The sequence below is a fragment of the Tamandua tetradactyla genome, chromosome 1 (assembly GCF_023851605.1).
Source record: "Tamandua tetradactyla isolate mTamTet1 chromosome 1, mTamTet1.pri, whole genome shotgun sequence".
NCBI lineage: Eukaryota > Metazoa > Chordata > Mammalia > Pilosa > Myrmecophagidae > Tamandua > Tamandua tetradactyla.
The window spans coordinates 154,354,950-154,380,220 of NC_135327.1; the positions used below are offsets into that span (position 1 = coordinate 154,354,950).

A 25,271-nucleotide genomic window follows, 5' to 3' on the forward strand; every position below is an offset into this window, starting at 1 on the left:
ATCATTTTGTTACTGAAAATTTAAAATTACAATCAGTTAATGTGGATTCTATGTATATGCACAACAACCATTTAAACTGACTAAATGGTGTGAGAATTTTTTTCTAAATTTTATTAAACCTTACTTGTATAAAGAGACCAGTGACTAAAGATGATCTGTACATGCTAATAGATTATATACTACAGCAAAATGTTGCTTTATATTGCTGCACTAGCAGCTGCAGCTTCAGGTATAGTTATTACTAGCTACTCTACAGTATCAACTAGTTTTTAAAAAAAAATTATCAAAAAAGTTCATGCTATTGACTCATTACTCCTGTATTTATTATTCTTATTGAAAATCACTAGACCTAATTCAATTGGGTTTTTTCCCTGATTGAAAACATTTGAACCTAAAAAGCACAGTATTTCTAAGACATTTGGAACCATTCATGGGTATTAAAATTACAATCATGCTGCATTGTGTGAGCAATGGTTTTTTAAAAATCTTCACACATATGGTAAGCGGGTGACCAATGCTATACAGGTTTGAAGATGCTGAATGCTCATATTACTGGCATTTGAAATTTTGATGTGTATTGCATTTATTACTGAATATCAAGAATACATTTTTTTTGCTCTATAGAGTAAGTTTAAAATGGGGTCTTTTGTAGAAACACCCATCCTGTTTAGAGTGATATAACAGCGGCTGAATGTTCACATATCAAACAAAATTCCAGCTTTCTGTAGAAAAGAGGTGTCAAAAAGTTTCTTTGTATCTTTAATGCATGTGATTATGTAGTACAAAATGCAGAGTTTGTAAAATTTCTTGAATATACAGGCAAAAAATGAATAATTCAAAACAATTCATAAGTTCTACATTCTATTGTCCCTTTATAACGCAGGCAGAAGATAGCAGTATGCTCCCAATAGAGCTGAATTTGCACAAGTTACACCTCTGAAAATGCCAGATGATCTATGGTCTACTTTTGAGAGCTGTCACATATGTAAAGATTTGAGAAAAGAAAGACAGCTGAATGAGAGCAGTGGATCATTAAAGGGAGAGTGAGGGTCCCTAGGCATCACTTGTGTCTTAAGAAGCATTGTGTCGTTCGTATACTAGTGTGCTTTTTTTTTTTTAAAGCCATACACAACTTTTACACAATAAGAGAATATCTGTTTTAAACTAAGTAGCTGTGATTTGATCGGTCAGGCATTTTTGGTTTTTACACACACACACAAATGATCTGTTTCCTGCCACTTAGTTTCAGTTGTAATTTTACAATAAAATTTAAGCCTTCTCCATGAAAAATTATCCTTAAAATTAAAATACATGTCTCTAGAGACAGCTAATGCATTTATATACTAGTATTGATATGACTGTGTGAATCTGGCAAAATCATTCAACTAAGAAACTGTGTTTTAATGTTAAAAAACTGGAGTGAAGGGATAATACTTGGTTATCTGACCCATAATACAAACTATAGTAAAAATAATTAGGTGACAGTAACACAAAAATGAATGGACTATCATTTATCTGCCAACAGAAATACATATCATTTTGAAGATTGAAATGTAGAGAAGTTGTTAAGGATATGTTAGAATATCACTCCAGCTATACATAGTAATTTGCAAATAGTCAATTTTGATAGTAGAAAAGGTCACAGCTGCCAATTTTAGAATTTGGTGGCAGGCCACAGTTGTCTTTTTACACACTTATTTTTATTTATTGAGAATGTTTAGCTGCAATATAATAATTCTTAATTTATCTTGAATTATGGAAGATAATAGGACATTTCTTTTGTTGATAAGGATTCTTCCTAGCATCAGTCAATGACAATTTGACTTAACTAGACACTCAGATTGCTTGAATTATTCTTTTCAGAGATAAAGTTGTTCCCAATAGTCCGTTTATTTGGTGAAGTTTACTGGAAAGCACACTGAAAAAAACACCAAATTAGTTCCAACTGTTTTCTTTGGCATCCTTTTAAATACATATGCATACCCAGTTTTCTGCTCAGTAGCAATCACTAAGATGTCATTCTAGTGGATACAAGAGGTTACAGAAGCTGCAAATTAATCCATGTATTGCAGCTAAACAGACAAGTAAACTTTTTTTTCTTGAGAAATTAAGAGAAAAATAAAATATTTTAATAAATTTTACTACCAGTACTTTGTGACATTCCCAAATATTTTCTCTGTATATGATCATTCCCTCTCTGTTGTCACTGAAAACAGGATTTCATGTATTAGTTTTAGAAATAGCGTATTAATGTTAGTGACTTGGTTTGAATGCATGCTTTTGTTTGTTAAGTAACAGTGAATTTGTCCTTTTTTTGGAAATATACACATTCATGAATAGAATTTTTCACGTTTTGAAAGTTTTTCTTCAATATATAAGGTTATATGAAGAAACGAAGTAAACAATGGTCTGCTTAATACTTACTCAGACCCAAACTGTTTCTGTCAAAAATCTGTGCCAAGTCTTACATAGTTCCCTATCCGGAGGTAAACAGTTTCTTTTAAACATATCATGGCCATGTATAACCATTATGGTTTTGCATTAAATACTTTTTCTAAGTAGAAGTGTTCTTGTATCCAGATTCAATTAACGTTTCATAACTGTTCATAACCATAAGCAGATAAGACTAACTAAACAGCAGTTTTGTTTTAAAAATTCCAGGAAATTATGGAATAGTAAAATGTTCCTTATAAATGTTTTTATTTTGTTGCTGCTGTTGTTTTTGCTGAAATGCTATGATTAATAGCTTTGCTTATCTACCCAGTAAGGTAAATAATGATTTTAAAAATAATCTCATCACTTAAGCAGTATAAATAAATGTTGGGGGAAGGTCAGAGTTCATAGTTGCAAAAACAATCCGTCCTGTATAATTTAAATAGAAAACAAATTTATTAGCAGTACATATACCTTCCCAGAGCTACAAAGCCAAGGATTTGCCCATTCAGTTAGTAGAGCTTCTTTAATGAAAACCCCACTGCTGCATCACTGGTCCGTGGTCTGCTGGGAAGTAGACACCAGAAGCTGCACCCATTCGTGGCCAAGACCGACAAGTGCCTTCTCCATTGCCTGTGCCAAAGGATCCATCTTGTGTGACTGCCGCCTTGCATTGTCACTTCTGAATGCATGACACTTGTGGGTGCTTCTGATTCGCAGAATGTAGGTCAGACTTCTGACCCCTACCTGCAGAGAGTCCAGGGATGGGATAGGGGAACTTAGAAAAAGTTGTGGAGAGTGTTCAGAAATGATGGCAGCACAAATGATGAATATTTATTATTCTTACTTTATGGTTCATTGCCCAAAGAATCAAATTAACTTGTCCTTCTTTTGTGTAATGCTATTAGATTGTCTCCTATATTTTCCTTTTATAAGAGTTTTGCTTATTATACATTTAATACATTTGGGGTTTATTTGTGTGAGGTATATGTGCATGTGTTTATATATGTTCCATTGGTTTATATGTCTATGCCTAGTCTAATATCTTACTGTATGAGGTACTGTAGTTACTGTACAATAAATGACTGTATAATACTATGCACATATAGTGTATGTGTATGTATACTACTGTACACACATAAGTATAATAGTGTATAAGTTACTGAAATAACATGACTTCATATCTAATAAATCAAGTTCAACAAACATCTTTATCATTCTTAAAATGTTTGAATCTGCTTGTCATGTTTCATAAAGAAAACTTGGAAATTTTATGGGAATTACATTAAGTATATAAATTGGGGAGAATCAGCAAATTTATATTGCCCATTTATTTGGGTTTTCTTTTATGTCCTTCAATAGCGTTTTGTTTTTGCCATAAAAATCTCAGCCCATTTTTTCCTAATACAATTCTTAGACACTTACAGGGTTTTGTTTGTTTTTTTGTTGTCCCCTCCTTTTTTTGCTGTTTTCAAGAGTAACTGGTTATTGTTGTCATATTCAGCTAATCAACATTGTTGATTTGGGTGTAGTTGAGCCTGTATTAATCTTGTTGAATCCTTATATCAGAATTTGCAGTCTCTTAGATTTTTCTCCAAAGCATTCACATCATGTGTACATCTCAAAAGTTTTGTTTCTTCCTTTCTAAGACTCTGCCCTTTTATTTCTTTTTCTTGTTTTTTGGTTTGCCAAGGACCCCAGTGTAACACTGCATAAGAGGGGTGCAAGTGGTCATTGTTTTCTTCGTCCTGACCTCAGGACCCTCTACAATGTACTTCTGCAGTGTTGGTGTTCAGTATTGGTAGATGGCTTTTATAGATTAAGGAAGTTCATGTCTATTCCTAACTTTTCATAGGTGGGTTATTTTTATTTTTTAATTTTTTTAGGCAGATTATTTTTAAATAAAATTAAATAATAAATGTAAAAGAGATTTCCTTCTCCAGGATTTAAAATTGGATTATTTTTTAAACTATATTTCTCTATAGCTAGCCCACCTTTGAATACCTGAATTTGTTGTTCCTTTCTTTTTATTGCCATAGATTTTGAAAATTTAGTAGTTTGTGTTTATGAGGGAGATTAGGAAAATACTATTGTGTCTGCAGTGCCCAGAAGAGGGCACGAGACACAGAAAACTGTAAGTATGTGTTGAATGTGTGTTGAATTATTTTCAGATTTCCAACTTAAATTTTCTTGAAAAAAATGATTCCCCTGTTCCTGCTATATTACTTATGTAAAGTTACCTTTGATAACCCTGCCTACATTTTTGCCTTTTTATAGTTGTTTTCTCTGTCATTTTTGCTAGGAGTTTCCTTTCTTTTATTTTCCTTTCTTTCTTCATGTTAAGTATCATGGTTAAAATCCAAAAATTCTGTTACTGAATGTGTTTTGAGTATTTAAAATTATTAGTTTTTTTTTTCCCCCTTAACTGGAAAACTTTTTCTGATTTTTTTTTTTTTTAATTTAGCACAACCTCAGCGCTTGCCTCAGCTTCATACTTCAGCGCAGGAACCAAGTGAAGAGGAGATAGTCAAGATAAACAATGGCCACACAAGTCTGAGCAATGGGAGTGGAATTCACCATGGGGTCAAACAAGCATCTGCCGATAATCGAAAACTCTCAGCGCCTGTTTCCCAAAAAGTACATAGGAAAATTCAGTCCAGCTTGTCTGTAAACAGCGATATTAGCAGAAAGAGTAAAGTAAATGCTGTCTTTTCCCAAAAGACAGGTTCTTCTCCAGAAGGTAAGTTTGATGTATGTGCATGCATATTTTATTTGACCAGATATAAAATCATATTCACTGGTAATTATTTGATCAAGTAAATATAATGAAGAATCTTGCTTATCCTTCAGACATATTTCAGAAATTGCGAAATTCAGGAATTTTGGTACAGTGCAACTTAACTTCCCTAAGGACAGCACAGGATAGAAAAGGAAGCATTGACAACTGACATCCTGCTTGTAGATATTTTCTAGAGTGAATAGTCATTACTGCAAATGTAACTGCTGCTACTCCTTTTTTTAATGCTGCATTTAAAAATATGAAAGTAGCATTTGGGTGGCATATATGAGTATATATATTTTTTTCTCTCTTATGCTATTCTATGGTTACACTAAAGCTGAGACTAGAAAAGTATTTGGTCATGTTCTTACTAGTAGTGGACTAGGCATCTTCCAGCTCCAGCCACTGTCCCTTCCACTATCACTGCACTATGTTCTGGTCATTTGTGCCTGCGTTAGAAACACTTGGCTGTGCCCTCTGAGCTCTGGGGAACCCACTATTACCTCTTCCATTTCCATCCTGCCTTGGCCTAGTTGGGTCAGTTTAAATGTGGTTTGCTGTCTGTATATATTTTAAAAAGTCTTCCCCTATATTTTAATGTCCCTGTTTCCACTGGCATATCCCTGTTCTAACCCTATTCCTCTCTTCTTCTTTTTCCCTTAAAAATGCAAATCTGGTGTGTGTGTGTGTTTGGGTGTGTGTTTCCCTTTCCCTTACTATTTTAATTTCCATGAAAACCTAAGTAAGGGATATTTTGTGAGATTCTTTGGTGAAGCTGGCTATGCTTATTCATAGAGATAAATTGGGTTGTAAATAGGAAATTATGTTGCGAGTTACCAGTAATGGGTGGGAAAAAGAATATTACATTTTGGCTACAGGTGTCTCAAATTCAACTGAGGTAAAGTGTTAGGTTGATCAAATGAAATGATAATAAATGGTCTGCATAGTTCCAGGTCAGTGACACTACTTTCCAAACTAATTAGATTGAAAAGGACATGATTGACATTTTAAAATGAGTTTGACACGTAAGCTGCATGGTCATCTCTGAAGCATAGGTAGGCTGTTAACTAAACGGGCTCTCCAAGGACTTGGAAAGGCAATGCAATTTTCTTTAGAAGATCTTGACTTCTAGGTGATTGGGAGAAATAAGGCAATTGAAAGCTACTTGTTTTATACATTTGAATTCACTTATTATGTTTCTAACCTCTTATTTTCCATTTGATAATTACTTATTTTAGTATTAAAGGAGGTAACATTTATCTATCAATCCAACTTGAAGTAAATTACAAAATATTTATAAAAATTTCATTATTTGCCTGTTTTAATGTCATGTTTGAAATTATTTTTGATGTAAGAATGCAGCTTCATAAGTAACATAAAGGAGGAAGAAAATCAAGAGTACATAAGTGAAATATAGTTCTCCTCTACTCTTCCCTCTCCTCCACCCTTCCTTTCACAAACACATACTCTACTTAAGACAGTCCATAAGATCTGCATAAGGGAGGTTCCTTGAAATCCTGTTATTATCACAGAAATCTGCTCCAGATTGAGTTGGGAGTTTGAGGAGTGGGAAACAGAAATGAAAATGTGTAAATATATTGTACAAAATCATATGCATAACTTTGCTATTGAACTGTGGAATTTAGCCAATTGTTGATTCCTTTCCCTGTAATTGCTTGAATCTGGATTAAAATCTGTTTCTCTATTCACATTTTTCTTAGAATTTTCTCAAAATTAGATTTCTTCATTGTTTTTGTTGTTCCTTAAGATCATGCCATAAAAATCTGTTGTTTCTTCTGACTTTCAGTTTTGAAGTTAAGTTTATTCTCTGGCAGTGCTGTAGTGAAGAAAAAAGGCACCAATTGCTAATGGCAAAATAGAAGAACAAAACATTCTCCGTTCTGCCACCAGCATGGGGTAACTTGGGTTTCTGTGGACTTGCCTGTTTTTCAACAAAATGAAGGGTTTGGATTAGGTGATATTCAAAGTTAGTTTGGTTCTGAGATTCTGTGATCTCCTTTTACAACAAAGCTGCTTCACTATCAGGATAGGTCTTTCACTCTGTAGCATATGTGATCCTTGGTTGAAGAGAAATCTAAAACTTGCCAACCACAACAGGGCCACTGTAGAAATGGTTTTGGTAAACAGGGATAGCATCTGGATTTCAGGATACCTACATGTCAGAATAGAAGCCTTTGAACAGGATTGACTTGTACAAATAACAAATGGATAGGAATTATTTCGTAAAAAGCAGTAATAACAGGAAGATTTAAGAGCTAGACCTTTCTCAGCTTTATGTTTTTCTTTTGTTTCATATTTTTCTTAATGCTTCCTCATCCCCTCCTGCTCTTCTGACAGCAAAATTACCAAGCAAGTAGCAAAATAGTATTAACTGAAAACCTCAAAAACAGCTAACTATGCCCTGTTTGACAATGTGTGGTTTTCTGAGTAGCCAGTGCTTGTGGTTGTGATTTTTGTAGTGTACATGAATAGTGTTGACAATTAAAGGGGCAGTTTTCTGGTTCAGGTGATGGAACCAAATATTTAAATATTCCATAATGCTTCATTAAGAGCACCAAGGGCCTCTTTGCCTACCAAGTTGGGGAAATACTGTGAATATGTAGGCCCATTGCTTATACAGAGGCAGGGATGAACCAATCACATAATTGAATCTGGGTTGACAAATGTTTTAATCAGTGTTTATCCATGGGGTACCTAAGACCTAAGGGCAGATAGTCATGCACATGATCAAACTCCTTTTTTTAAGCAACTTTGATTGTTGTTATTAGAGAGAGTGCCTTCTATGTTCCAGGCATTACAAGTTTCACTCACATGAACTTATCTAATCCTCTCAACAGAACTCTACTTTTATGAATTATGTGATATCATCTCATTATAGAAGAGGAAACTAAGCTACAGAATAGTTCATTGAATTAGCAGAATCAACTGGTACCTGATAAACTTGAGATTAAAATTGAGGAGAGATTCAAAGCCTGGCTCTAAAACCCTTGATGGTCACTACTGTACTGTTTTACCTTCTAAAAGGTCTCTAAGAAGATAAAGTACTGACCATTTCATTGCCATGTTGGATGTTGATGGGGTTACAGCTATGGGTCAGGCAAGAATCATTATCTTGATATATTTGTCTTCTTAAAGCCCTTCCTACAAAAATCTGAAAATTAATTTTCGTACCTGCGCTCTATGTTCATATTTGTATCCTACTAATAATTCTTAAAAACCTGGACTAGGTCTGAGTTGTTTTTTATTGTTGCTGTTGTTTAACTTTTAGAGCTTTTCAAAAATTTATTGTTTAGTTTTTGTAAAAAAAAATGTATAATGCTTTCCAGTATAATAGCTTTATGGAGTTTCCTTAGAGTCAGTAAATGATTCAATGTTTATTCCAAACCACTTTATCCTATCCTTCCTTAAAACTGGCACTGGAAAATAAGATATGCTCATGTTCATTGAAAAGCCTCTTTAAAAAAGTTCTTTTTATGCAATATTGGGAAAAAATACCCATGTGAGAAAATATTGTACTTTTTATCTAAAGGTTATTAGATTAGTAGATTTCTACTTATTTTCATAATTAAATATTTTATAGATACTTTAATTTTCTAATTATATCACCCAAGTGGAGAGTTTTAAGATGAAATGTTTGAGATTCTTGACCTTTAAAATAATTGTAGTACAATTTAGTATCATATAATATTCAAATTGCCAAGAGTTTTCATTAGACTCTAAGATGCTTTTCTTATTGTAGGAATGGTAAATCCCAATATATTTTAGGTTTTCCAGTTACAGCTATGTATTTTGTAAAAATTAAGTATCAACAAAGATATTTTTAGAAGAGATTTAGTTCTGAAAAACTATAATCTTCAGAATAGTTGATATTTAATTTATAGTTCATACATGATATTATAGATTTCATATTTATAGAGATACGTATCTAATCCTAGAGTCTCACTGAACATAAATGCTTATCAAGACAGTCAAGAGCATTGCATATATAGAGAAATAAGGATCGATCTTATTGTAATAATATAGAGGTAGTATAGTTCAGACTCCTGGAGGTAGGCTGATTAGGTTTAAATGCAGTTCTACCACCGACCAGTGATGTGTCCTGGGATGTGTTGTTGTTGTGAGGCATGTTAGCTCATTTGGCAATGACAGATGGGGGACCTAAAAGACAAGGAGTTAGTTTATGGTATAGAAGAAGGCATTATAGGCTGAATGGACCACATGAATTGATGAGTTTTGTTCAGAGAACTGTAAACAGTTTGTAGTTATTGAGAAGCTGAATTAGGAGAAATGAGACTAGTAAGGGTAGGGAAGAACCAGTCCATATGTGTCCTGGGATGTCCTATTTTTCTGAGGCTCTAGTCTTTGTCCCTATGACTTCTCTGAAGGACATGATTTTATATCCAGTATATACATCTTTGAAAAAAAAATTCTTTTCTCTTTATATTACCAAATTTCCATAGTTACTGTTAAGTGGACTAGGGTGCCTTATCATCAGTAGTGAATGCTGCTATATGTTAATCACTTGCATTCCAATCGTTAGTGATGAGCTATAACTATAAATAAATTGAATGATTGGTTTCAGGCTTATTCAACTTAAGATGCTAACAAGCTCTTCAAGCATTTGGTCCCATGGATGGACTTAAGCCTGGTCCTTATTTTATTGTGTTCTTTCCTTCCCTTTCTTTAAGCTGTTGTCTTAGATTCTGGCCTTTTTCTCTCTCTCCCATTTAGACTCCTTTCCTCCCCCTTTTAATGTACTTTTTCTTGCTTTCATTGTGTACTAGTTTTTCATAACAATATACCAGAGAGATAGTACACACTCCCTCTAGCAGTAGGAGGTGGACACCCATGATTTTCTGAGGAGTGGTCTGGGTGGGAGCACAAAGCTTTCAAAGTAGATGTAGCAGAGTTGAGCACAACAGCTTGAAAAGCCCACTGGGTGATTCAGCTATGCCCTGCCCCCTGTCTCCTTGTGAATCACTGATAAATGGTAGAAATATCTTTCCTTAACCTCTCAACCTAACTCCTTCCACTAACAATTGTGACTTCACTACTACATTACTTAGAGGTCCCTACATACATGATTAGGTAACATAGCTGGAATGAATGGCTTTGTTCCTTCTCTCCAGTCAGCCTGGAGTGTTTTCATTAGTTTCTTTGCCTTGCTAGTTTGACACATTATTTTTTTAGCACTCATTTTAGAAATCAACTCCTGTTGCCCCATTTTTGGCTAATTGCCTCTCTTTAGGTTCCCCACAGCACTCCCCATGCATTCAAAATAATACTGAAATTTATCTGTTTTAATGTCTGTCTTTTGCATCTAAATTATACCTCATGAAGGCAAAGACTCAATGTCTTACTTGCCTTTTGGTTTCTAGCACACAGCCTAGTACCAAGCTTCTAATAAGGGTTGAATAAATGTTGGAGCAAATGATTATACCTATGGAGAACATAGGTACTTGTTCTTTAACATTCTTTAGTCATTATGGTTGAAACCTCAGGAATGGCTGGAATCTTCAAGGGAGAGAATGTCGAGAAATAAAAGAAAGGGAAATGGTTAAATTGGGAAATGCTCATGTTTAGGCTAAAAGAGACCCAACAACAGGAGAACCAAATCTCCTGCCACCCAACCTCGTCAAGTTTTCTCATTATTCCGTTTAGCTTTCAGACAACTATACATTTTCAAATCCTAAAATAAAAAAAAATTAGATGGTAAAATTGAAATTGAGTAACTGTTATTAGCTTCAATACTATTATAAAATCTTGTATTCACTTTTTCCCATAAAAACTTGTCATTTTGCCTGTAAGTGTAGAAGTACTAGTATTTTAGTGAAAGGAAAAATAGTTGAATTTTATGATTTGACTATATTATTATTATCTGAGCTTCCAGAAGCGTATGTTCTGTGACTTTGGCAAGATGTGTCATTGCATTCCTCAAAATACTTAATTTGATTGAATAATATTTCGTTTTGTTCTGTTTTTGTGGGCTCAGTGCCGTTTATTCCATGTCAGAATAATGTGTGAGAGAAAGGTTTAGAATTGTGCTTTCCAAGGAAATATTTCCAAGTCCCTTGAAAAATAGGATTTTAATAAATGTCATTGCTCAGCCAACACACTAAATGGAATGATAGTAATACAGTGACGTGCGTGTGTTCATGTGTGTGTATGAAGAGGACAGGCACAAAGTTGACTAAGTAACAGTACTAATCATTTTGCACATATAAGTAATTGTTTGTTTATTTTAAATATTTATTCAGCTGTTGCTAAATTTTCTACCAGAATTATTTATAAGGGGCAAATGTTTCTCTACTCTGTAGTTGAAAGTTTTACTTCCTTTAGAGTTCAGAAGAATAGGCTAACTGTGTAGTTTGTGATAAACAATAAAGTATTGCCATACACATCCATTTGATAGAAGGGTAAAGAAAATATTTTACAAGGTTCTGAAATAGATATAATTTAACATTTAACATAGACACCTCAACATGTGCATCAAATCTCAGGACCTTTCTTTAATAATAGCTGATGGCTTTGCAGGCCATTTTAAAGCAGAGATAGAAGCCATCAGATGTGTTTGGACTCTCCTCCTTTGGTTTGGTAGAAAAGCTATCTTAATGTACTGACCTAACACTTTAAATTAGTTTAGCATTTACTCAGGAGATGGGTGGGGAGGAAATAAAACAATAGAAGTACAGATAGATTGGCCAGGAAGCTTTGGGGTGTGGGGTGGAATGAAGAGACTATTTAGAAAACTGCCTTCAAAATAATAAGCCAAATGGAAAGAAGATGTTATAATCCTATTAAATACATCAAGTTTTAAGAAGTTTCTTACAGAGTGATGAAACATTTAAGTGATGTTTGTATTAGATTGAACAGCAGTAGGTCGGTGCAGCCACCAGCTTAGTTAGGATGGAAGTTCATTTTATTTCCAAGATTTTTGTCAAGTATGGGCTGTGGGGGATCCCAAGGTTTTCTTTAAGAGTTTAGGATTGAGTGAAGGGTCCTGGCCCAGGACTAAAGCAAGATAGAACTGGGACAGTAGTCGGACATCCATCTCAAACAAGACTGCCATTAATTTCAGGTTTAATTAATTGGGAAAATGAATAAAAATTAGTAAATCAGCAGGAATAGGTGAATGTAGTTTGAGGTTGACAATAAGTTTAGTTTGAAACCTGTTCAATGTAAAGTACACAATCCAAAAGGAGAGTTTGAGGGTGTAATTGGAGATGTAAAATTGGAGTTTGAGAAGAAATAGAAGTAAATTAAATATAAATATAATTTATATTTGTTTCCATAGAGGGGATATTTGGAACTATAAATCTGGACGAATTTTCCTAAGTAGAGATTTGAGGGAAAAGTGCAGATGGCTGATTGCTGGGTGACGCAGGGATCTTTGGAGGCCTGCCATTTTGGTGGGTGGGAGTGTGAGTTCAGTTTGAGTGCTTGGGAGACAATCCCATGGAAAGTTCAGACATCCCTCCAGAGGTGATGTCAGATAGACTGATGCTTAGATAGAGTAAGTCCTGGCACTAATAAGATAGCCCAAGGTAGAAGTCAGAGTGCAAACAGAAGAGGAAGATAATCTAAGAGAACACAGTAAGAAAGGTGAGAGAAGTAAATTAGAGTGGTATCACAAAGTCCAGGGAAAGTATGGTTTGAGGAGATGGAGAAGGCTCTGCCAAAGTGTACTAAATATTGCTGACAGGTTCAGTAGGATGAGCAGTGAAATAGTTGTGTTAGATTTAACAATATGAATGTCATTTAGCAACCTCATAAGAGCCATTTTCATGGAGAAGCCAGAAGGATGTGGGTTATGGAAAGTGAGGAAGCAAAATTTATGACAAGTCAAGTCCAGGGTGGATATGAATATCCTGGGAAGTTGTTCTGTTTGTTTTGCATAATTTTTTTTTTATAAGTTGGGAAAGACTTGAGTTTGTTTACATTTAGACTGAAAGAACCCAGAAGAAAGGAAGAGCTTGAAAATATAAGTTGGTAGTAATGATGCCTTCTAGACAAGCCAGCATATAATTTCTTTATAATTTAGATTTAGGATCCAGTAACAGGGAGCCATGTGAATGCATGCACAGCCATCAAAACAAAAGAATTGAGCAATCTGCGAACGCTTTAATGAATTGTTAAACTAGATGACTTTGCTCTGTATGAACTGTGTGGTTAGGAGCTTTCTGAGTAACTTCCACGGAATGACTTGGTATGAGGAAATGTAACTTTTAGTTATTAAAAAGCCTATCTGAAGGCCCCACTCCTACCTCATTCCATGGGCATTAATTGCATTTACTTTGAATGGACGGCATTAACAGGGCAGGTACTTAGATTTCTGAGCTCCAAATTTCTGACTTTTGTCTTCTGGACCACAAGTTGTTGGAAGTTAAGAGCTTCTTGTACTTCAAATTGATAAGACTCCTAACTGAATAATCATAACTTTTAAACATAATATAGTATAAGAAAGGAAATAAAGCAGACTATAAACAAGTAAACAAATGACTAAGGAGTTATAAGAAGGTGTGGAAGATGAGTAGGAAATTGCTGCATACTCAAGAAAAATGGAAGACAGTTTCAGGAGGTTAATTTTTAAAAATATTTGAGTGTCATTTACTATTCCCTGAATTACTATCACCAACAAAAGGCTTAAAAAAGTTAAGACTTAACCCATAATGAATTGGGGCTTTAATAAATTTTGATAGTCCTTTACACAGAGATTTTGATCATATTTGGTTGCATGGGCTTCTTTGAGAATTTGAGAAAATCTGAGGATTCTCTTCCCCAAGTTATTTAAGTAAAGTGGTAACAGATTCCTGTTAACACTTGTATAATGTATTATCCCTGGAGATAGTAAAAAAGACTGGATCCCTTCAGTCATTTTGTTCTAAAATCCAATGTCTCTCTGAATTGAATGGAGAGTTGGAGGACAAATAATGTCTGCCTAATTGAGCCAATGTAAAGTCTTTGCTTTTGTTCTGAGAGAGCTGGGAAGACAGTGGCAGGTTTTCATGAGATGATTGGCACAATCTGACTTATCATTTTTAAGTGTAACCCTATCTTTTGTGCCAAGGTTAGGCTTAAAATAGTCAAAGAATAGAGACCTGTTATGAAACTATTCCAGTAATTCTTATGTGAGGTGATGGAGTGTTGCATATGGATTTACTTTAAAGCAGTAGGATTTACTGAAAGAGAGGATTCAGTGTAAGAAGAAGCCAGAGAATGTGGATAACTCCAAGGTTTTTGACATGAGTAGTTAAAAGTATGGAATAGCCGTTAACTGAGATGGGAAGACCGTGGGAGGAACAGGGTTGTGGATGGAATTCAAGAGTTTGATTTTGAACCTGTTGGATTTGAGATGTCCATTACAAATCAAGTGATCTGAAATAGTCGTAGGATAGGGGAGTCTGGAGTTCCTGGAAAAGGACTTCACCCTATCTGCATTTCATGACTCTTCAGGGTAAAGAACGTATAGTGGATGTGATCACCTCAGGCAGGGAGTCTCAATCCTTATATCTGGGTATTTGGGGTGAGAACTTCAGGACAGAGGAAATAGAAATTAAAATGAAAACTCTAGACCTCACCTCCAGTGAGTCTAATTCCTTTGGAATGGAATGGGGCCAAGCCAGCAGCATTCTTCAGAAGCTCCCACATGATTCTGATGTGCATTCTGAGTTAAGACCTTCGCTGGAGGTGGATACGTGGAGAAGTACTCCAAGAACAAAGTCTAAATCATCCAATATGTAGAGGTCAGAAAATGAAGTGGAACACGAAATAAGTGAGGGTGAATGCCTGGTGGATGGAGCTTGGACTCCAAGTAAAAAAAGTGTTTCAAGTTGGAGGGAATGGTCATGTGTCAAATACAACTGAGAAGCCCGGTAAGACAAGTGAGAAGTAACTGTTGAAAATGTCACTTGGAGGTCATTGATGATTTTCATATTTTTGGTGATATGATGAGAACAAAAGCCTGATTGAAGTGGATTCTAGAGAGAAAGAAAAGAGAAATTGAAGATTGTGAGGCTATGCTATTAGTTCAAGAAGCTTTTCTAAAAAGGCCTGGTAGCTAAAGGGGAATGTGTTGAAAAATGGGATATAGTGAGTGGTGTAGGTAATGTCTTAGTTAGAGGGGGACATTGATGATGCAGAATGATGTGCTGGGGTAGATGAGAGGAGAAGGAATTCATTACTAAGTGCCTTTTATTGTAGTTATTTATATGCTTGTCTTATCATCCCTCATAGATTTTAGATCATTAGAAGAAAGAGGCCATGCTTTGAAAATATTGTCTTTTTCAGTGTCTACTTTAATAAGAGTCTTCACATGGAAGGCACTTTCTATTTATTTAACTGGAAATCATTTAGGTGACTAGTAGGATTTGGCATTAGTAGATTTATAGTTTTGGAGACCTTCCATCTAAGAAAATATTTGATCATTTGGAGTGATGTTGAATGTGCTAGAAGTTTCCGTTCATTTTAGAGGTATTTTAAAAACTTATTTCTTTATACAATAGCAGTAGATCCTGCATGATACTACTATTCAAAGAAGGAAGTTTTTTGGGAAAAGATACAGAATGAGCAGGGTGTTTTGAATCTTCTGACAAAAACGGGCTGATGACTCATGAGTCTCTTGCAGTTTATAAAGAGTATCCACAGAGGAAAATAGTATCAGAGTATTATTCGTTGAATATAATTTTTGTCTTCATCTATTTGAGGTGACCACGTATGGTGAAACTTTATCTTGGATGCTTACAGTACATAAAAACATTGTCTTTATATTTTGAATTTCACTTTAGCCTAAATTTCACCACCTTCCCTAAAATATTTCACCTTTTAAAAAATTAAGTTCCACTTTGGAAGGTAGTGAAGTAAGCATGTTGAAATCAGCCATTGAGCTGAAGAGACATATAGTGATGTGTAGCCCATACCTCAGCATATATCCACATGTCATGGGGTCTGCCCATTGATAATCTGGAAAAAAGAGAAAAGCATAAATTTTAAGCTAAACAGGTTAGATTTTATATTCATTTTCCTTTGTCTTTAATTAAAACTATTTTTATGATACTGTGTTTTCTTTATTTTTTATTTTTGCCTTTGGTGTCTGCATCTTAAAATCTTGATAACCACCCCCCCCCCCACACACACACACATTTCCCCTTGTGTTTTACTGCTATGTTCTTTCAATTTGTTGCTTTAATTTCCCCCACTTTTATCTCTATATCCTTAAAAAGTCTTCTGCTTTTACTGACTAATTAGACACACTAGAATGTTTAGAATAGGGAATAATAATATCAGGGAAATTTAACTTTGAACATGGAGATTTTAAAAAGAGGAGAAGATTTTCAAGGAACAAGAACAAAAGGGCATATTCATGTCTTCGGATATGTCTGTTTTGTGTTAGAGTTTCCTCCATTGTTGAAGATCTGGCCTGTCAAATCCAGAGATCTGGTTTTTACTTTAAAGTATACTCTACTGTACTATGCCTCTGAGTTTCTCTCTTATTTCTCTCCTTCCCTCTCTCCCAACCTTTCTCCCTCAGTTCTTCTTCTTCCCTCCCTTTCTTTTCTCTGTTTCTCTTTCTTACTTTTTCTCCCTTGCCCATCCTTATTCCCTTTGGGTAAAAATATTGAATGACTTCATTTAACCATACATTATAATTTGTAGGAATGAAAGAGGCAATGGTTCATGGCATTTTCAATAATACAAATATTTTTAAGTTTTGAAGTATTTTCTTTTGGAATGGCAAAAACATTTTGTTGTTGTTTCTTGCAACATTCCTGAGAAATAGGCAAGATCAATAATGTTATTATTAGGTACAGGACAGAGGGACAGAAAATGACTATTTTCCAATGTTTAAAAAACAAAACACAGTGTGGACCACTGTAGCTCAGCAGGCAGAGTTCTCGCCTGCCATGCCGGAGACTCAGGTTCGATTCCCAGTGCCTGACCATGCAAAAAAACAAAAACAAAAAAACACAATGCACTCACCTTTCAACTTCCTGTAAATCAATAATAGCATTTTAATACTCTTTTAGATAGCTTATATGTATGTGAGGGTGGGTTCACAGCTTCAAAGAAATAGCTCCAAAAGTCTCCACCTGAAACCCAAGAATTTTTCAACAATCATCTTTTTGTAGAATAGATATCTCATGATATTTGGATTGATTTATTTTCTTTCCAAATACATAGTTACTCAGTTATTTGTTGTTTTGTAGACTATATTCCCAAATGATCCAGTCTGGCTCTTAAGTCTAATTGAAATAACATGAAAATACTTGTTTTTCTTAGAAATTATTTTAGTAATTATCCTATCTATTTATAGTGTTAAACTATTATAGTTTATAGTTTTTTATAATTAATTATGTTACTCTCAACTATTATACCTATGATATAATTAGTATATGTTACTCTCAATTATTAATAGATGGTAATCTCAACTCTGTCAAATAGGAAGAGGAGCACATGGCATAAAATGCTTATATTTTTGAAAACTTGCAAAGTGAAATTGTTTATGTAGAAGGTTCAAGTTCTAGGACATTATCTGAAATACTCACCTCTGATTCTCCAGCTCAGGGCCTCATAGCTTTGTGAGTTTGTGACATGAATGAGGAAAAAAAAAAATCATTTTTGATTTCACTAACCTAAACTAAATTAAATTTAGCATGTCCTTCTATTATAAATATAGACAAGATCCAGTGACATTAGTAGTGCCTGTGACTTTGTCACTGATATCTTTGTATTTTACAGTTTTATAGAGATCATGAAATGTTGTTTATATTAATTCTTACTTTAAAAATACAGTAGTCATCAGATCTCCTGTAGATCTTATTAATGCATTAATACAGAAACACATATATTTACTGAAATTTTTAATATTATGGCAGCTATTCTAACATATGATTTAATATTATAATCATTTCAACTTAATTATTTCATCATATTTCCTTTGAGTCCTGTTTATTTCATTTTATGGATTTAAAAACATGTGATGGGTGTCATGGCACACACGAAAAACTAAGAATCCCTGCTCTTAGCTCTCCTAAGTGTTCTTTGTAGTAAAAATAATTTATTTTATAGCATACTTGTGTTGTGAATTTACATTTCTGTGTGTGGTTTTCTTAATGCAAAAACCACAGATTGCTTTTTTTACATAGCTATTTTTTTGCTCACATGAAATTGAAATAATAGGAATAAATAAGGTATCCAAATTTCTACCCTTAAAAATTTCATTAAAATAGTAAATTCCAAAGTAATTATTTTTCACGTTTACATTTTAATAACATATATTCGCTGATGCATAGTCAGCAATACCTGGGTACTGAGAAATGGAGAAAATTAACTTCATGCTTTTGACTTGCCAGAATTTGGTTAATAATCTAACTATTCATAGGTAAGTATGAGAGAAAACAGAGGAAATGTCTCCAACTCAACAACTTGTTTAAAAATATTTTTTCAGGACTCTTAAGCAAGCCTTCCAATGGGATTTGAATTGATGAGCTATACAGTGTGGCCTCAAACCTCCTCTTTGATGACAGGACCCTAGTAATTCTTACTGGTTCCCCTATGTCTTTTAAACTTGACAGGAGAAGGGAAAGGGAAGGTGTTAGAAATCCTCTCAAGTGAATCTAAGAGGCAATTAGAAGAATAGAATTGAATGATTATAAAACATTTTGCTCAGGGAAATTTATCATCCTCACCAATTTGAAGGAGAAAAAGATTCCTACCAATAAATAGTAGTTGTCTCTTAGAAAATCCTGGGGTTTGGGGGAAATGTGAAGATAATTGGAAGAAAAGAGCAAAATGGATTAATATGCTAGTTTTCCAAAGACATATTAAATATGCCCAAATTTCTCCTGTGACTTCTCTTGGGAAATCAAACTGGGGTGCTGGGCCTCTTGGGGAATAATATCACTATAACATAACATAATTTAAAGTTGACACTGAAACTTGAAGTTTATTTTTTTCCTAATAATTATGCTCAGTGAGGGATGCAGAAATTGCATTTTGAAATGACAGAAGAGTAGTTATTTTAGAAAGAACATTTCAGCGTCTATGGAAGGTATCTCCTAGAGAATGTGTTCTATGGAGTGACAGGAGAAGTTAAGGTAAAATCAAACGTACTCTTTATCTCAGGCCATACAAATGAATTTTACCAAGTCAGCTGGTGTTTATTAAAGGTCTGCCATGTGCCAGGCCCTGTGTGCTAGACTTATAAAGACATCCATTTACTTTTTAATTAAGTACCATTGGTTTTTTTTCCTGTTTTTTTTTAAAATACCTATTTAGTCAGAGATAGATATAAACCTCTACTGATTTCTGAACCATGGTTAAACATACCAGAATAGTGTGTGATTGTGTGTGTGTATTCTCTCTCCCCCATACATTTTCTTCCTTATCCAGATTTAGATCTCTTGATGAAACCCCTAATATATTTGCAACCATGTCATTATGGCATACTCGCCTTTCAGAACAAAAGATGTAGGTTGCCATTTAACTTCTCTCTATGTCAGGGAATTGAATACTACTGAAGAAAACTTGATGACCATAAAAATTCCTGTCACTATACACATGTGGTCTCCAGCCTCAACTGGACTCTTAAAATTGCTTAACAAAACTCCTATTTGTCCCTAATTCATTCAACAAATAATTTGTGAGCACTCACTTCGTGGCAGGCACTCCCCTAGGTATTGGGAGAGAGCAGTGAACAATGCAGACAAGCAGACCTGTCTTCTCCCATTTTCCTCAGTGGTTATTTCACTTTATTACTGTTTTTAAATGACATACTCCATAACCTGCCTCATTCTCCACAGGAACAAGAGGCAGCCAACATTTCCTCAGGGTTTCCCCACCATTGTCTCTACCTACCAATTTACCTAAACTTGAACCTGTTTTTTACCTCCCATTTCAAAGGAAAAGATGTTTCTCTTGTGGCATGCATTCCATTACTGCAAATCTTACATTCCACTCATTCCGCTGCATATCCCTTTCTATCTTGTGTTTTAACTCCTTCCCCAAAACGAATAAACATGCACAGGTCTCTCTATCTAAAGTGTTTTAGTTGTATGTGTACGTGTGGGTGTGTATCTTCTCCTTGACCATGCATGCCTCAGGTTTCTTTCCTTCACAAATAGATTACTTGAAAGGATACCTGCTTTTGTGGGCTTTTCTTCCTCACTTTGCAATCACTTCTCATCCCACTGCATTTCATTTTTATCTCTATCACTTCACTGAAATTTCTCTGGCTAAACTAAGCATCTGATATCTGCTTCTTGAGACTTTTCTCTCTCTTACCTCCACACAATCCTCTCCTAAAGTTTCTACTCCCTTGGGAACTCTGTAGGCTCCTTTGTCTCTTCCACAGCCCTTTCCCTAAATGTTGCTCCTTTGCATCTCTTCCGTTTTCACTCTGTGCATTTTCCCTGGACAATGCACTAAGTGAAAAGGACAATCAGTAAATGTTATTCATTATGAGAGCCTCAGCTAGACCTAACTTTCTAGTCTAGATCTGACTCTTCCAAGCGCCACACCAGTGTCTACAGCTGCTTCTTGGACTCAATTGAGTATTCTCAGGCTTAACATGTCTTATACTCCAAATGTTTTAAATCAAGCTATTTTTCTTCTTATATTTCTTCCCTTAGTAAATGGCTTCAGAGACCAGGGAGCTACATTCAACTATTCCCTTCCCATCCTCTCCTCATACTGTGTCTTATCAACCCCTGCTAATTCTACCTCTTTGAAGTTATCCTGCCTGATTCCACTGCCACTGTATTATCACTGTACAATGTCCCTGCCTCTCCTCAATTCTAAAATGGAAAACTGAAGGCTTTGTAAAGGGTTTCCCCTGCCCCAACAATAATGAGCCACTTGCATCTCTAAAGCTACTGTACTTTTGTCTCTATGCCTTTGCATAGCCTTCCCACAGCTTGGTAATACCTTTGCTTTCTCTTCACTAATTAATGCTTCTTCTTCAAGGCATAGCTCAAGAATTACCCTGATGTCCTCTGTCCACCCTACCAACCCTCCTCCTACCCCTGAGAGGTCTGTCTTAAAAGTCTGAAGTCTGAATTAGATATTGCATATTCTTTCCATTTGTGCCTCAGTTTCTTCAACTGCAAAATGGGACTAATAATAGTGTTTAACTGATGCAATCATTATAAGAGTTAGTGGAAAAAATATTTGTAGATTTCTCACAATAGTGCCTGAACATAGCAAATACTATATAAAAGATGTTTAAAAAAATAAAAATTAATAAAATAAAACACATAGGCAATATATCTTAATGATGAGAGCAAGCTTTGGAGTAACACATATCTAGATTTGAATTCTGGATCTTCCATTTAGTAACACCTTGGGACTATTATTTAAACTTTTTGAACCTCAATTTTCTCGTCCATACAATGAACCTTATTTAATTATCTGTGATGAAGAGATAATGCCTATGAGGCACTTACCATCTTAACTGTTCTGATCATTACTTTCTCCCCGACACCATGGTTTTATCTCCCTTGCAGCAGTTACCACACTGTTTATGGATATATATGTGTGTGTATATATATGTAGTAAACACTGTATAACTGGCATGTAGTCAATGTTCAGTGAATATCTGTTGAATGAATATTTAATAACCAAGGTCTTGTCTCTGAGTTTCTGTGCTAGTCAGGAATGAGGGCTGTATTTATTTACTCGATTTTTTCCCCCAATTCCTTTGAACTCACTACTTTCAGAAAGTTTGCTGTGGCTAATGCTACACAACTCTGTATTTTCTCTGGACCAGAGTATATAGCTCATACTTGGACCATTTCCCCTTATTTATATGAAGACTGATTTATGGTCCCACATTCAGTCTCTGCAAGAAATCTCAGCCCCTCCTTGCACCTTTGGCTCCCATACGGTGTGGCCATGTGCTCCTGGGTCTTAACCAACTTTTATTCAACTAATAGTTGACATTAACTTTCAGCTATACTTTGAATATTGCGTTAAGCCCAGTGACGGTCCTGTGTAAGGCCTAGGAAACACCCTGAGCTAGATTTAAAAATATGCTCGATATAGGTAAAGCTAGATTTTATCATCATAGAATCATGGAGCTTGAAAAGAATTTGGAAACCATTGTCCTCTTCATTGTACGTATATGGATACTGAGTAGAATAACTGGTTCAGAATTACTCAGCCAATTAGTGACAGAGCCAGAACTAGAAAGCAGGTCTTAATTTTGTAGTATCAAGATCTTCATAAATCAGGTACTATCTGGCCATCTGGACACTCATAAAGATGCCAGGGTGATCAGAAATGAAATACCTTTCTTTTGTGTCACAAGCCTATTGTTTCCCTGTTGCTAGGAGCCTGTCTCAAGTCAAGCCTGCATATGTCAACAGCCACCATCACAGAAAGTTAAGGCATTTCTTTTGGTAGTTCTGGCATTTGCCTGCCTGAATGGTAAAAGTATGTACTGAGCTGTGACTCAGGAAAAGCTCAGGTGGGTGTGCAGTGATGGTGAGGGTGGGGTAGGGTGGGCGGGGGCAGGTGGACTGAAGAGGATCGGGAGGCAGCTCAGCAAGAGGCTTTTTATTTTTATCTTTTCCATAATTTAAAGTAATAAGCAAGGCTACAACATTTTTATAGCATGAGAAAACCAGGTTTATCTGCTTTTGTCAATTTTAGAGGACAGGCAAACAGCACTTTCATAGATTTTGGCTCCAGACTTGTTTATATACTAAAGTAAGGTGGAGATATTTATACCTTATAATTGCAAGGTCGAGCTGTCCTGATCATCTGAGGCTTATGATAATGCGTTAAAAAATGTATCAAATGGTATTAATAGGTAACATAGGTGGTGAGGTGGAGACAAGGAATGTGAAAAGAGTCACCAGGCCCATCGTTGATTCACAAATTAATTCCATAAATAACAGGATTTACCTCCTGCGCAGGCTTTGAAGCAGGCTTTGGCGTCTCGTTTCTCTGTAACGTTTGACTGCTTGTTGCTCTTCATCTTGCTGGCATTTCTGTGAGACCGCTGTGCCGCTTTGGTTGGGGCCGGGCTCTTCTGTCGGGGCTGGGGAGCTCATGGGCGGCCTCCTCACGGCTCAGCTCCCGCTGCCTGCCGTATGTGGGGCCTGTACCTCCTGCTGGGGCCGCTGCCTGCAGGAGCCGTCCCTGCTGGGGACCTCTCAGCCCCTTGCGTGGGAAAGGTGCCCCTTCCACCCCTGCTGTGCGACAGTCAAGAGCGAGATTTGCTGTGCGTGTTCTAAGGCCTGTGAATATTGTCAGCCTCCTAGGTGCATTTGTTTACTCTGATGCTGCAGCAAAAGACCTCCCGTCTCATAGCTGAGCTGGCCAGTCCCGTGCTTCTGTTTGTAATAGGCCAGTATCAGTGACTAAAAGTCATATGACACAGCCGGGTATTGTTTTGCTATCAGCTTCACCACTGTTGGAATCTTTTATGGGATCACACACACACACCACACACACACACACCCGTACAGTGTGACTTTAAAAAAAAAAAGTTGCGATCCTTTTGGAATGTAACTTGCACAGTGTTTAAACCAAGGGTAAATAAGGAGGGCAGCCAAAATGTGAATTGTGAAATAGTCGTAGTTGGGAAAATAAAATTGGGAAAAATAATAAGTTAAGCACTTGGGAGAGGTTTTTGGGTCATTTTTACACAAACTTATCTTTTCATTAAAATTGGAGTATTTCTGACCTGGCTATAATTGAGATTGTTGCAAACTTTAGCAACTGTTGGACATTAACTCTTTCTAGGAAAAGGTGTTTAAGATCTCAGTTAATTTAATTGCCAAAATATTATACACAATTTTGATATGAACTAAACTCTTTGTATTAGAGAGATTTCCACTGGCCAACTCAATAAAGTCAGCACAGAACAGTTTCAAGTAAAGTATGGTCTTACTCTGTTTTTGCCATTTAGCTCCCTGAGAAAATAAATGAATAATCATTGAAATATGGAAAAAGTAGGTTATCATTTAAAAATCTTTTGCTGTAGCCAAACGCAAGAATTACTTACCCTTCTTAGGCAGATTTTTGCTTCAGTTTTCTGCAATGTTGGCTCTTAAAAGTTGCCTTTTTTGTTGTCACTTTTCAAGTATTTGAGCTATAAGCAAGGTCTTTTAAAACACCTCCTTAAAATAAAAATAGATTGGCCTCTTTTGGTGTCATAATCACTGTGAATGGAACATAAGTAGGTAGATAAGTGTGGCTTTCCTAAAATTAATGTTTTACCATTGCCGTCATCTTTATCACAGTAACACTATTTTGTAAACACTTAAATGTTAAATCCTTTATTGAGCACTTTTAATCCCCTCCATAACCCTGTGAAGACAGTATGCTTATTTTCTAGTTATAAAATTTGTGATCTTAAAATGTTGTAGTCAGTAGAGAGTAAATAATATAAATATTATAAATAATGTAAATATTATTTACTCCATTGACATTTGTTAGCTTTATTTCTCTCCTTTCTGCCCAAATACTAACCTATGTATAAATTTTGTAAAATAAACAAAGCTATTAACCGAGCATTTTTACTCCTCTTCTGATTCCTGTGTAAAGCCACTGGAAAACAAAACGTCTCTTGGTGTATTTGTTATCTTCCTGGACTTTGTGAAATGCAACTCTTTAACAAGGACTACTTTAATCAGTGCTACAGTTAAATCATGATGAAAAATTGCTGGATAAAATCTCTGTAAGAGTTTGGGATATTTAATGTATCCAACCACAGATTGGGTGGCAGGATAAGTAAGTAGGAGAGGCAGAAATCTGTGTTTTCCATTTGCTGTGGGTGATCAAGAGGTGGTTGTAATTTAAAATATAAATGCACCTCTCCTAGGAGGAGAATAGATTCCAGAATTTAGACACATGGAAGGAAAGTTACTGATGAGTCCTTTACTGGGGAGAGAGTGGGGAGAAATGCAGTTTTCTGCCAAGGTTCTTTTGAGTTTGTTGAGAGGAAAGATAATTGCAAAGATTATTGTTCAGTTTCCCCAAGCGTGGTGTTCTCTGTGCCGCAGTGGAAAATGTAGCTCTTCTCTTAGTTTCTTTT

At 35.5% G+C, this 25,271-nt stretch overlaps 2 protein-coding genes across 3 annotated transcripts in view; one reads left to right on the forward strand and one right to left on the reverse strand.

Moving 5' to 3' along the window:
* Nucleotides 1-25,271, forward strand: part of MDFIC (MyoD family inhibitor domain containing) — a 100,089-nt gene that overhangs the window by 58,552 nt on the left and 16,266 nt on the right. The window contains exon 3 of the mRNA XM_077113969.1: nt 4,898-5,173. Coding sequence (XP_076970084.1) covers nt 4,898-5,173 — 276 coding nt within the window. The remainder of the gene's footprint in view (nt 1-4,897; nt 5,174-25,271) is intronic.
* Nucleotides 2,866-23,599, reverse strand: LOC143644705 (uncharacterized). Of its 2 annotated transcripts, XR_013156848.1 has the most exons (4): nt 23,135-23,599; nt 17,210-17,319; nt 16,150-16,192; nt 2,866-3,180 (listed from the first exon to the last, which is right to left on the reverse strand). XR_013156848.1 is itself a non-coding variant. In XM_077114095.1 (3 exons), exons 1-3 carry the CDS (start codon nt 23,281-23,283, stop codon nt 2,983-2,985), a joined length of 390 nt encoding a protein of 129 aa, XP_076970210.1. In that variant the 5' UTR covers nt 23,284-23,599; the 3' UTR covers nt 2,866-2,982. The 2 variants fall into 2 exon arrangements, 1 of the variants encoding a protein (XP_076970210.1); XM_077114095.1 differs by lacking the exon at nt 17,210-17,319.

Bases quoted from the DNA above. Each gene is read 5' to 3' on its own strand.
- LOC143644705 (XM_077114095.1), bottom strand. From the start codon at position 23,283: ATGAGCTCCCCAGCCCCGACAGAAGAGCCCGGCCCCAACCAAAGCGGC. The intron at 16,193-23,134 runs GTAAATCCTGTT...TCTTTTTTCCAG, and splicing joins CTTCAAAGCCTGCGCAGGAG to ATTATCAATGGGCAGACCCC. The intron at 3,181-16,149 runs GTATGGGCTACA...GACTCTCTGCAG, and splicing joins ACATGTGGATATATGCTGAG to GTAGGGGTCAGAAGTCTGAC.